The following is a 13,804-nucleotide window of genomic DNA, read 5'->3' as shown; positions in this document are numbered from 1 at the left end:
CTCCCCTCTTAAAGCCTTCCAAGCTGGCAGCCATCACCACATCCTGGGGCAGGGAGTTCCACAATTTAACTATGCGTTGTGTGAAAAAATATCGTATTTTTCGCTCCATAAGACGCACTTTTTTCCTCCTCAAAAGTGAGGGGAAATGTCTGTGCGTCTTATGGAGTGAATGCCGGCTGGACGCGTGCATGTTGGGACGGCGAGAGCCGGCGTTCCCCACCCTGACGGCCAGCTGGCAGGCAGGCGGGGCCGCAAAGAGCCGCGCGTGCGCATCGGGATGGCGCGAGCCGAGAGGCTGGCGGGGCGCAGAGCCGGCAGGGCGCACGCGCTGGCTTGCGCTGTCCCAACGCGAATGCGCCCAGCCGGCTCTGCGCGGCCCCTCCCTTCCCAGCTGGCCGTCGGGGCGACGAACGCCGGCTCGCGCTATCCCGATGCGCATGCGCAGCTCTGTGCGGCCCCGCCCGCCTCCCAGCTGGCTGTCGGGGCGGGGAACACCGGCTCACGCCGTCCCGACACGCACGCGCCCAGCCGGCATTCACTCCATAAGACAAGTTTTTAGAGGAGGAAAACAAGATTTTTTCTTGTTTTCCTCCTCTAAAAACTAGGTTTGTCTTATGGTCAGGTTCGTCCTATGGAGCGAAAAATACGGTACTTCCTTTTATCTGTTTTGAATCTGTCACCCTCCAGCTTCAACAGATGACCTCGCGTTCTTGTATTATGGGAGAGGGAGAAAAACTTCTCCCTGTCCACTCTCTCCAAACCATGCATAATTTTATAGACCTCTCTCCTGTCTCCCCTCAGCCGCCTTCTTTCCAAGCTAAACAGCCCTAAGTGTCTTAAATGCTTAGGACAGTTGCTCTAGTCCCCTAATCATTTTGGTAGTGGTTTATAAAATTACACACGGGGTAGTAGACAGAGAAAATTATTTCCCTCTCCCAAAATACTAGAACTCGAGGGCATTCAATGAAGCTGATGGACAGTAGATTCCTGGATGAACGAAAGGATGTATTTCTTTACACTAATAATTAAAAGGTTGAATTTGCTGCCTGAGGATGCAATGAAAGCCACAAGTATAGACAGCTTTGAAAAGGGGATCAGACAAATTCACGGAGGATAGGTCTATCAGTGGTTACTAGCCATGGTGACTAAAGGGAACTTCCCCATTCACAGGCAGTCAACTTCTGAATACCAGTGCCAGGGGACATCATCAGGGAAAGGCTTCAGCCTCTGTGCGCTACTGTTGGCCCTCCATAGTAACCGGCTGGCCACTGTGTGAGATGGGATGCTGGACAAGGCGGACTATTAACCTGATGCACCAGGGCTCTTCTTATGTTCATGAGGCTTTGAGTAAAACTTTAAGCACATTGCAAAACCTGCCCTCCCTCTACCAAAGCTTCCTGGGAAAAAAAAATTTGGTAATGCAACTCTATCTGTGGACTCTATCTGCCATTCTGAACCACTACCATTATGATGTTAGCTGACACACAGGGCTAATTTTGTGTGTGTGTGTTAAGTGCCGTCAAGTTGCTTCTGACTCAGGGCGACCCTATGAATCAACGTCCTCCAAAACATCCAATTTTTAACAGCCTTGCTCAGGTCTTGCAAATGGAGGGGCTTCCTTTATAGAGTCAATCCATCTCTTGTTGGGTCTTCCTCTTTTCCTGCTGCCTTCAACTTTTCCTAGCATGATTGTCTTTTCCAGTGACTCTTGTCGTCTCATAACGTGATCAAAGTACAACAGCCTCAGTTTAGTCATTTTAGCTTCTAGGGTCAGTTCAGGCTTGATTTGATTTATAACTCTGGCCACTTACGCATTGAAGGTTTTGCCTTGGATTTGCTACTCTAGACGCACGCTTTCCCCATCTGAATTGTCAAAACTCTGCCTGGGGGCTTATTTTTGAGTTTTGAGAGTCCGGATGGGGAAAAGGTGCATCTAGAGAGCGGCAAATCCAAGGCAAAACCTCCCATGCGTAAATTACTTCACTGATTTGTTTTTTTTTTGGCAGTCCACGGTATCCGTTACACTCTCCTCCAACACCACATTTCAAAGGAATCTGCTTTCTTCCTGTCAGCTTTCTTCGTTGTCCAGCTTTCACACCCATACATAGTAATAGGGAATACGATGGCATGAATTAACCTGATCTTTGGTTCTTGTAGGTTATCCGGGGGTTAACTGTCCTTCAGTGTTACTCCTCTGAAGATGCCTGCCACAGCTGCGGGTGAAACATCAGGAAAGAAAATACCAAGACCACGGTTACACAGCCCGGATAACCTACAAGAACCAATGAACTCTGACCGTGAAAGCCTTCGACAATATTTTTAACCTGATCTTGGTTGCCAGTGACACATCCTTACACTTCAGAATCTTTTCTAGCTCCTTCATGGCTGCCCTTCCCAGTCTCGATCTCCTTCTGATTTCTTGGCTGCCATCTCCCTTTTGGTTGATGATAGAGCCAAGGAATAGAAAGTCTTGAACAGATGAACACTAATTTTGTACACATGGACATATACAAACTGGTAACAGTATTGGCAAAGCTGGCAGAGGCTGGAAATGCTGCAGGAACTGGCAGCCAGTTCCCCACACCCTGGTAGGATCTCAGCACCATGTTATTCTGGAACAACTCACTCCAGTTCCCATGTCACTTACTTCAGCACTTCTTCCCTGCACTGCTTCTGAGGGGCAAAGCAGGCAATGGCCCAGACTTTGATCTCAATGCCATTGTAAAACTGCTTCCCCCTCATGTCCCAGACCCCCTGGTTGGGTGTGGCGATTGCCCGGTTCTGTTGAAAAAAATAAATGCTTTTAAGATTTCACATCTACCTTCTTGGAGTTTGACCCCACAGAGAACCTGGTCTGTCAAGTCAGGACAAGGAGGAGAGTTGGTTTTTATATGCCGACTTACCCTACCGCTTAAGGTAGTATCAAACCAGCTTACAATCACCTTCCCTTCCCCTCCCCACAACAGGCACCCTGTGAGGTAGGTGGGGCTGAGAGAGCTCTAAGAGAGCTGTGACTAGCCCAAGGTCACCCAGCTGGCCTTATGTGCAGGAGTGGGGAATCCAACCCGGTTCACCAGATTAGCCTCCGCCGCTCATGTGGAGGAGTGGGGAATCAAACCCGGTTCACCAGATTAGCCTCCACCGCTCCAAGAAAAGAAGAAATCAGAGGCACCGGAAATCCATTAGATGCCATCACTACTCACACACAGGCACCTCAATTACATCAAATGAGCAAACGAGGTATGGTGGCAGATATAAAAGGTAAAGAAAAGCTTATCCAGGCATATCCTTTGAAGAAGGGTTATTTCAGGCACCCCAGCCTCCTCACAGCCAAGACAAGCCTCACAGCACAGCTTTCTATCATCGCTCTCCAACCCATCCCCGCGTACCCACTCCACCCCCACCTCTGACAAGCCAAAAAGGCACGGCGTCCGACTGGCTTAATTTCTGCTTACCCGACCTCCGTATTGTAATATCGGAGCAGGAAGGACCCTCCCTGTAACTTCTGTCATGTCATCCTTCACTTTTATGCCAAACTCCTGTATGTATGGGTCCAGGTTATAACTGGCATTCTTCATCTGAAAGACAGAGAAGGAAATAATTCCTTACACAGGCAAAGTGATTAAAATGTAGAATTCACTGCCAGAGGATGTAGTGATGGCCTCAGACAACTTTAAAAGGAGATTAGACAGATTCATGGAGGATCAGTCTGTCATGGCTACTAGCCATGGTGACTAAAGGGAACCTCCATGTTCAGAGGCAGTCAACCTCTGAATCCCAGTACCAGAGGCCCTAAACCTCAGACACCCAGTGCAAGGAGGCAACATCAGGGGAAGGCGTTGGATTCTGTGTCCTGTCTGTTGGCCCTTCAGGGCAACTGACTGGCCGCTGAATGAAACAGGATGTTGGACTAGATATACCACTTGTCTGATCCAGGAGGGCCTTGTTATGTTCTCAGTTCTGGAACCATGAGGATTAGAGACTTTTTAAACACTTTTTAAATTACGTTTTGCACAATCTTTCTACCCAATAATCCATGGAAACAAGTTGCCCCACCCTGCAGAGCTCAACAAGTTGTCAATACAAGACCAACAGCATTTATTCAGCATCTTAAAGAGTGTTCAAAGAACTTCACATATGTTATCAATGTTGTATCCCTTTCGACAACTGCATAAGGTCATTACTAGAGATTCTACAAGAACAGGGCTTAAGGTCATTTAATGAGTTCACAGAAATTTCAACTGAACTGAACTTCCCAACACGTAGCCCCACTTCCTGACATGTAGCCTTTACATTCCATTAGCTCCACTCCTCAGCCCACCTGCCAACGACCAGCCCTATAAAGTTCCCAATACCCAGTTCCTGCTTCCCTCTCACAACAGCAGACAGACAAGAGAAACATACCAGCCGGCTAATTTCCTCTTGCCTATCCGGGGCCGACCTTGCGGTTGCTTTTATCATGGTGGAGGTCTGATTGTCTGTTAGTTTCTTGATGCAACGTTGGCCAGCCACGATGTTACACACCTGACAAAGCACGCAACAGAGGTCTTTCAAATTTTCTGTCTTGTCCTTCGGCTCAATACAGACCCTTTCCCCAAGGAGGCTTATAATAACGAAGCCACAACACACACAAACACCCCTAAAAACTAACCAGTAACTGCAATTAGTTACATCAACATTTAAAAGTTAGATACCTTTGATCAAAAGCCCACCCAGACTCACAGAGGACACTGTAACCCAGGTACTTGATGGACAAGGCAAAGAAAAGCTAAACCGTCTATCCACAGCAGGGTTCCCCAAACTTTTTAAGCCAGCAGACACCTTTGGAAATCTGACACAGGGCAGTGGATACACCCACAAAACGGCGGTTGTAGGAGGTGAAGCCAGCCACAAAATTTCAGGAGTGAGATGATGCATACATTTGATTTTAGCTCTTCAGTATTTCAGGCAGAAGCTCTTTTTAGCAGGATGCTTTTAATTAATGAACATATTGTTTAAAAATCTTCTCTTGCACATAGACAAGCATACATATTGAGCTCGCTAAGAAACACTCATCTGGCAGTATCTGTCAGATTTCCAGCAGGAGCTCTGCTGGCCCCACCCACTTTCAAAAAATACTTGGTGGGCACCAGGAAAGGTGTCCGTGGATGCCATGGTGCCCACAGGAACCACGTTGGGAAGGGACTGTGGCTCAGTGGTGGAGCATCTGCTCTGCATGCAGAAGGTCCCAGGTTCAATCCCTGGCATCTCCAGTTAAAGGGACCAGGCGAGAAGGTGATGTGAAAGACCTCCGCCTGAGACCCTGGAGAGCCACTGCTGGTCTGATTCAGTATAAGGCAGCTTCATGTGTTCATCCCTGGTCTATGAGATAAAGGGTGGCAGAAAATAGAATACAGCTGTAGCTCGTGTGAATACATGCGCCCACACACATAAATGGTGCAAGAGGAAGGCCAAAATTCTGCCAAACATCCCCCATTCCCAGAAGGGGCCTTCACCTCCAGAGGTAAGTACGTGTGCTTCTGCTCCTGGCCAACCTGAAGACACGGCAGGTGGGGGTACTTGAGCTGCAGGTTGTATTTCTGCTTGAAGTATTGTGCTACTGTGCACTCCACGGTCTGGCCGCTCTCCAACTGCAAAGGGAACCTACGCAGGGGGAAACAGTGGCTGCTGAGTGATGCCTGCACACTCACCTGGGAGAACATTCACCTGGGAGAACACAAGCTACAGCAATTACAAAACCACTGAAGTTTACTGGGTGCCCCAGCGTGCTGCAAAAAATTAAACCGTTAAAAGGCTCCTGGATCCCAAAGGGGAGGGGCGGTAGCTCAGTGGTGGAACATCTGCTTGGCATGCAGAAGGTCCCAGGTTCAATCCCCGGCATCTCCAGTTAAAGGGACCAGGCAAGTAGGTGATGTGAAAGACCTCTGCCTGAGACCCTGGAGAGCTGCTGCCGGTCTGAGTAGGCAATACTGAAGTTGATAGACCAGGGGTCTGATTCAGTATAAGGCAGCTTCATGTGTGTTCATGTGACACCTCCCCCAGAAGAGGCTGCCCCCCACAACCCTGCATGATTTATTTTACAAAATTCATACCGCACCTTTCTGCCCTCATAAGGGCCACCAAGGTGGGTAACAAATTAAAAACTAACATAATAAATCACAACTTAAAAACCATTAAAACCAACAAAAACCACACGATTAAAGTAATTCAGGCCAGAGCTAAAATACATACAAAAACATAAAAGCAACAATTAAACCGTTTACTGCTCCAACTTCATTTCCTTTCAATCTGCCTATGCTGGGAGTAGGTTGGAGTATCCAATCATTCCCAATGGAAAATCACCTAATATTACTGTAGCTGCTTTCAGCAGAGATTGACTGTTGCACCTCTGCATGAATCACTGCTCTGGGCCCACCTTCTTCCAACTAGACAGCCAAGTCCAGAAGAATAAGCAGAAACCCAAGAGACAAAATCCTCCAAAGATGGGCAACATTTCCTCTTACACATTCGTTTTAAAAGTAATTTGGGAGGAGGGTATGACATATGCTTCTAATTTTAATTCAGAAGATATTCGACTCACCCACTGCTATTTAATGTTTTCTTTAGTGAATGTACACTTTATTAGCAGCTGAATGTGTGAATCTAGTCCACAGAAAAACACTGGATTTGAGGTGACATTGGTAATATGCAAGACCTATATCCAATGAGGTCTCAATTTGCACATTTACCATAAAGTGATAAAGACACATGTAAACCAGTCCAAACAGCCTGGGGCAGAAGGAAGGTCAGTTCATACATATAAGGAGACACAAGAGGGTAGAAACTGTAGGGGGGGGGAGGTACCAGTGTCCTTCGCTACTGCCAGTTCAATGGAAAATCTTCCCAATTACACCTGTTTCCTTCTAGCATAGTGCCCTCCTCCCAGGACAATGGGCACAAGGAAGTAGGGGGAAAAACTGTGTTCAATAGCCTATGTACAATACGAAGCTCTATTGACCTTCCATAAGTAAAAGTAAAGGTAGTCGCCGGTGCAAGCACCGGGTCATTACTGACCCATGGGGTGACATCACATCACGACGTTTACTAGGCAGGTTACGTTTAACGGGTGGTTTGCCAGTGCCTTCCCCAGCCGTCTACACTTTTACCCCCAGCAAGCTGGGTACTCATTTTACTGACCTCGAAAGGATGGAAGGCTGAGTCAACCTTGAGCCGGCTACCTGAAACCGACTTCTCTCGGGATTGAACTCAGGTTGAGAGCAGAGCTTGGACTGCAGTACTGCAGCTTACCACTCCGCACCACAGGGGTTGCAATTGACCTTCTATGCCATTGTTTCTCCAGTCTTCTTTTTAATACCTCGGACAAGCTACCAATCACCAGGCACCAAGACTGCCCCCGCAGAGGCCCCTCTCCCCCGCCCCCCCAACCCCACTGCCCATCTTACGTTTGATGACTAGCTGGCCGCCGAGTAACATTACACACTCGGTACTTCCTCTTCATCTGTCCACAGTGAGTTACCTCCACTTTTAAACCTAGGAGCAGACACATGTTTTAGGCATCAAGAAGCCCTGTGTTGGTTTCTTTCGGAGCAGATTCTTAAAAATACCTTATGCAGATAGAGTCTGTAGATGTGGCGCAGGATGTCCTGATTCCCTGTCCCACATACTCCTGGAATGCCATCTATATGACACTTCAAGAGACAACTTAATAAAACCTCTAATTTCGAATTCCTTCTCAAACAACAGGAAAACACTCCAAAAACTACTAGCTGATCGGGACCCAGAAATTACAGAAAGTGTGGCGAAATTCCTGATGACAGCAATCAACCAATGGGAACTTAGCCAGAAAGAGGATCTCAACATTAAAGAATAAACTGTATCCAAACTAGCTTTTAACATTCAAATTTTTAATGTCAACTTTTGTATATTCTTTTAAACATATTATGCCAATAAAGGTATTTGTATCTTTTGGAGCAGCCCTCCCTCCATCCCTCTTAATGATTCTTAAACTACAGAGTTACCAATCAAAAATGGTAAAACGGAGAACATATAGCAGATACAAGCTATTTGTCTGCTGTCCAATAATTTTAAAATGGTCAATATCCCCAGAAGTCATCTGTCAGTCTCCTGTGCTCCCCCACAGGCACCTCTGCAAGAATCTCAGCAGTTTCCTATAATGTTGGGGGCCATGGGGAGGGGCGGTGGCTCAGTGGCAGAGCATCTGCTTGGCATGCAGAAGGTCCCAGGTTCAATCCCCGGCATCTCCAGTTAAAGGGACCAGGCAAGTAGGTGATGTGAAAGACCTCTGCCTGAGACCCTGGAGAGCTGCTGCCGGTCTGAGTAGACAATATGGACTTTGATGGACCACGGGTCGGACTCAGTAGAAGGCAGCTTCATGTGTTCAAGTGTTACAAGCAATTCCCCACACTCATTTTTTTAAATAGATAAATGTGTCCCAACATGCCTTTCCTTCCCCCCACCCCAATTCCACAGACATCATTATGAGCTGGACTGTACGTATACCAAGGAAACAGGAAATCTATGCAGTCAGAATCAGTCACTGAAACCTTTCTACATTTTTAAATTGCTGACAGAAAGGGATGTTCAAGGATGGCGCATCTCTCAGGATATTCCCAAAGGGTGGGCTCTTCACATCTATAAACATTTTTGCTATGTGCCCTCATACAGTTCTACCTTCAGAAGGGGATTCTGAGAGTTCAAACTTCAAACCAGGATATGTGAGCCGAGGTCTCAATTGCTAACTGGAGGGGAAGCAGGGGGGAGAGGGGCAGAGGTCTGGGGGATGCTCAAGGAGAAAGGGTAAAGTGGTCTCCCCACAGTGAGGGCCAGGAGCTAGCAGGCATTGGGGACAGAGTTCTATTGAGTGTGGTATCTGGGCACTGCTGCAACACAGCCCCCCCTTCCTGTGAGACTCATGGCTAAATATTTCTGCATTTGAGTTAGACTTAAATGACCAAGGGGTGGCCACTCCATCGCCAGTTTTAATGGTAATCAAAATGGTAGTCACAGTTATATAAAGCTCCATTCTGATCTGAGCTCTCATGCATCCTTCCCCCCAGATTTAGCAGCCCTTGCCCTATCCTAAGCTTGAGCTCAGCCTCTCCAGTCCCGAGTCGTCAGGTCAACACAGGACGCTTTGCCATACTATCTCTGCTGCCATAATAAAGACCGGAAACACGTTTGCTTCCTTCAAATGAAAAGCAGGTTCTTTTAGTATTGAACTGCAAGCCTGATTCCATATTTCATGCTGGAAATGGTGAGACCAAGGAAGCCGATTCTGTGAGTCATGGATGGGGGGGTGGGTGTCTGCTGTTCTAAGGCCTTCCCCCTTATTCTGTCCTTCAGCAATTCTGTGCTGATTACCAGCCCGGTTTCCACAAAGGGCCTTGCTCAGCACCCCTCTCCTAGGGGCAGTATGCCAACAACCTCCTCCCCTCCGAGTCTCTAACTCGTTTACCTTTTATCTCCTTGGTGAAGCGCACTCTCTGGGAGTCGGTCAAGGGCTTCGGCTGCTCGTCGATGTTCCGGATATCCAGCACCTCGCACATGAACTCGATCACAGGCTGGGCCTTGTAGAATGCTGTTGCTGATACTGTTACAGGGCAAGCAGATAGACAGCTCGTCAGCTGAAGAAGCACTAACGTTTCCTGCGTTCCTCTAGACACCGACAAGAAGAGAAAAAAGTGGGCAGGAAGTGGGGGGGCTCCCTTGTCTCTAGAACGTATCTGACTTTGTAACACATCCAAAATCCTGGAAAGCAGGCAGACTAAATGTCGCCATCAGCTGCAGCCTACAAAACCCCTGAGATACGAGATCTCGTGGAAATTCCCTCTTCTACATTAACTGGCTTTGTTCAGACATAACAAACCTTGCCCTACTGCTACGTTGGCAACCCCTTGAAGGATCTTCAGGTTTGTTCACACAATGCCTGCTTCGCCACTTGTCTCAGACACATTATTACTATTTCTTCACAGCAGCAACTCACATCCAGACTGGTAACCTACGATTTGCACTGGACTGACTTCCAAATTAGCAGCAAGCCATGGCTTGCAATCAAGGTGCAGCTGGAGATACCATTTGGCGCAAACGTAGAAATAAAAAGTTCTCTGTCCGAGAGAGAGGGTGCAGCAGGGGTCACAAGGGCAAGCTAGTAGCGCTCTCCCCACCACCATAGTTTGCCACTATGACTGATCTAAGCCACTACATACAGGAGCCATAATGTCAAAGGCTGTCCATCCCTGGATCAGGCACCAGCACGGTGTGGTGGTTAAGAGCAACGGACTCTAATCTGGAGAATCAGGTTTGATTCCCCACTCCTCCACTTGAGTGGTGAACTCTAATCTGGTGAATCGGGTTGGTTTCCCCTCTCCTACACATGAGGTCTGCTTGGTCACAGTTCTCTTTGTGATCTCTCAGCCTCACCTACCTCACAAGGTCTCTGTTGTGGGGAGAGGAAGGAAGGTGATTGTAAGCCGCTCTGAGATTCCTTAAAGGCAGAGAAAAAGCAGGGTATAAAAACCAACTCTTCTTCTTCAGGCCTCAAAAGGGGATCTGGAAACCAACCTTGAACAGCAAGCTTCTGTTCTGTACTGCTAGGTAAACAATGTGTGCGTGTGTGCAAAGTGCCGTCAAGTCGCAGCTGACTGATGGCGACCCCCTTTTGGGGGGTTTTCATGGCGAGAGACTAACAGAGGTGGTTTGCCTGTGCCTTCCTCTGCACAGCAACCCTGGTATTCCTTGGTGGTCTCCCATCCAAATACTAACCAGGGCTGACCCTGCTTAGCATCCGAGATCTGACGAGATCAGGCTAGCCTGGGCCATCCAGGTCAGGGCAGGTAAACAATACCAGTGTACAAACTGAAATTTGGCTCAACCTAGACTCCAGCAAATCCGAGACCAATGGTTCCTCCTGACCTCTGGCAACGGACCCTAGGTCTTGCAGGCCATGGAGGGGTTTTTCCCTCCCCCACCATGGTTCTTCGGTTCAAGCCATCTGAATACTTTGCCACATTGGGTTGGATCCAGCCAGCATTCTTGCTCAGTCTTGCCCAATTCCTCTTCTTACTACAACTCTCATCCTACATGGCAGTTTGTATAGATAACCAGCACGGCTTTTTGTAGCAGTCAAATGGGATTTCCCAACCTTCCCTTTTCACCGAAACTAGTCGGATCCGACCCACTGTATATTGAAAAACAAGCACATGAACCTAATAGCGGTATTACATTTCTGTCTAAAGCTCAAGTATATGCTTGTGAGCCTGCATGTTGTACCAGTTGTAATAATTTTATTGCAGTCATGGACCAGTAAATATAATATTGAATTGCTATGCTACAAATGCCCTGACCTGGATGGCCCAGGCTAGCCTGATCTCATCAGAAGCTAAGCAGGGTCGGCCCTGGTTAGTATTTGGTTGGGAGACCACCAAGGAGTACCAGGGTTGCTGTGCAGAGGAAGGCAAACCACCTCTGTTGGTCTCTTGCCTTGAACCCCCCCCCCAAAAGGGGTCGCCATAAGTCGGCTGCGACTTGACAGCACTTTACACACATACACACACACACACACTACAAATCCAAAATCTCAAACCTTACATTTAAAAAACTGGTAACAAGACAAATAAAAAACAGATAAAATACTATTCGCAGTATAAAACTTGGAGCAGAGTTTCTATACTTATTAAATTTTCTTATTCTTTCCATCGGCCCTTTTCTTGCTCCGGTCTTCTATCACACCAGCCCAAAAATTGGCCTCTTCTTTTGAGATAGTAGGGTTTTTGTCAATTAATAATTTATCCAGCCATACCTGCTCTGGACTTTCTGCAACTTTAACTATTATAGGATGGACAAGCTTAACCCTCAGACCACTATAATATGGGCATCGAAAAAAGACATGCTTCATTGTCTCCACCTCTCCATGTGTTGTACCAGTTAAGCGTGTTGTACTGCCAGCTTGGAAAATTGGGGTGAATCCTACCTCTGCCCTCCCACTCCACTGAGCAAAGTCTGAAGCCTTCCTCCAGCCTAAGAAGTCTTCCTCCGATTCACCAAACTGAGTTCAAATCACCACCTGCCATGAAATTTGCTGGGTAACCAACGGGCCGGTCATTCTCTCTCAGCGTAACCTACCTCACAAGATAGTTGTGAGGATAACGAGGAGGATGGGAGAACCATGGACACTGCCCTGAGCTCTTCGGAGGAAGAGGTGGATAAAAACGCTCTACAAAGATCTCAGCACTAGCCGGCGCCTTTGGGGATGCTCAAAATGCAAAGCATCTAAAGGCAACAGCTCTCCCCCTATTTGTCCCCAGCATCTGGCAGTCAAAGATATATCACGCTTGAACATGGAGGTCCCATTTTGTTATCATGACAAACAGCTGCTGGCAAGTCCTCGCCTCCGTGAATCTGTAGCGGCCGGGATCTACAAGCACTAAGTTACCATCAATGTTCAGCATCATCTTCCACATGGCAGGTCTGACGGACTGGTGGAATCCAAACCAGACTTCCCTTCCACCTCCCAGAGGGTGATAGTATCCTTCAGGGGGAGAGAAAAAAGAACGACCCACTGGGGTATACCTGGGGGAGCCAGAGAAAATTAGGAACACGTTAATCCACCACAAAGACCAGTAAACGAATGCCTAAAATCCAGAGCCAGGCACAAAAAACCCACTCCGCAAGTTGTATGGGACTTAAAACTCCTCGTAACTGTATCCAATCTAAGCTAGGGTAGCCAGATGTCCTCTTTTTTCAGCAGGAAAGCCCCATGTTCTGTTTTTGTCCAGTAAAATCAACTGAAGTGACAAAGGAGGCTCAGTTACAGAGCAGCCACAGGGGACCAAGAGTTCTCTGCAGTTGGAAGAAGGGCTGTTCAAGCTAGCCAGGCTGTGTGAGCTGACTTAAAGATAAGGAGCCATCAGAAAGGTCTTGAGAACATTTAGCAACAGAATCAGACAACTGCACTATGAAAAGTTGTATTTCTAGTTAAATTATAGTACTAGGTGTAAACTTGCATCCATGGATGTACGTTAGCATATGCAAATGTTATGCAAATTTTTCCTGGTTTTTCTTGAGGGCTCGTGCCCTTTTTTGGTCACCCTTAAGTCACCCACCCTACTCTAAGTACACACATGGGTTCAGTTCTTTTCTCTATACATTTATGATATACACTTATAAACTGAATTTTCCCCTACCTTTCCTGATAATTCTTGAAAAAGGCATCCTTTGGAGAGGTTTGAGATTGCTTATTTCCCTTGGCACCCTCCCAAAACTGCAATTTCCAGGATTCTTTGGTGGAGGCCCCAAACGCGGAAGAAGGTATAAAATCAACATGGGGAGGGGGGGTTGTAAATGAGCCCTAAATTGTGAAATCACCTCTTTGGGTCCCCCTGTTTCAGAGCAAGGCCCCGCTCGAGAAGCAGAATTACCTCATGGAGGCAAGGTGCCTCATGGCAACGTCAAGGGCCTGGACGGACTCCAGAGGCACAGGGATCTGACCGCTCACCAAGGCCTCATGCAGCATCCGCCAGCTGACGATGGCCATCCACTTGATGGAGACCTTGAATATCCTGTCCTTGCCTTCTCCCGGAATTGTCACCTCAAAATCAACCTGTGAGGAAAAGCAGAGGGGAACAAAAAAACACCACTCAGGACTCTAGCTCCCAAGGCCTCATTTAAGCGCCCTGACAGAAGAATTGGAGCCAACTCCACTAACAATTCGTATTTGTTTTAGAAGAAGAGTTGGTTTTTACATGCTGACTTTCTCTACTACTTAAGGAAGACTCAAACAGGCTTA

At 47.4% G+C, this 13,804-nt stretch overlaps 1 protein-coding gene across 2 annotated transcripts in view; it reads right to left on the bottom strand.

Moving 5' to 3' along the window:
• The window catches only part of LOC130475706 (protein argonaute-1), a 63,146-nt gene that overhangs the window by 19,569 nt on the left and 29,773 nt on the right, over positions 1-13,804 (bottom strand). For both annotated transcript variants that reach the window (XM_056847539.1, XM_056847540.1), the window contains 8 exons: positions 13,437-13,618; positions 12,452-12,588; positions 9,476-9,610; positions 7,443-7,530; positions 5,496-5,643; positions 4,405-4,524; positions 3,456-3,578; positions 2,648-2,781 (listed from right to left, as the gene is read on the bottom strand). In XM_056847539.1, coding sequence (XP_056703517.1) covers positions 2,648-2,781; positions 3,456-3,578; positions 4,405-4,524; positions 5,496-5,643; positions 7,443-7,530; positions 9,476-9,610; positions 12,452-12,588; positions 13,437-13,618 — 1,067 coding nt within the window. The remainder of the gene's footprint in view (positions 1-2,647; positions 2,782-3,455; positions 3,579-4,404; positions 4,525-5,495; positions 5,644-7,442; positions 7,531-9,475; positions 9,611-12,451; positions 12,589-13,436; positions 13,619-13,804) is intronic.

Source organism: Euleptes europaea, chromosome 3, assembly GCF_029931775.1.
Source record: "Euleptes europaea isolate rEulEur1 chromosome 3, rEulEur1.hap1, whole genome shotgun sequence".
Lineage (NCBI taxonomy): Eukaryota > Metazoa > Chordata > Lepidosauria > Squamata > Sphaerodactylidae > Euleptes > Euleptes europaea.
This window is presented reverse-complemented; position numbering and strand designations above follow the sequence as displayed.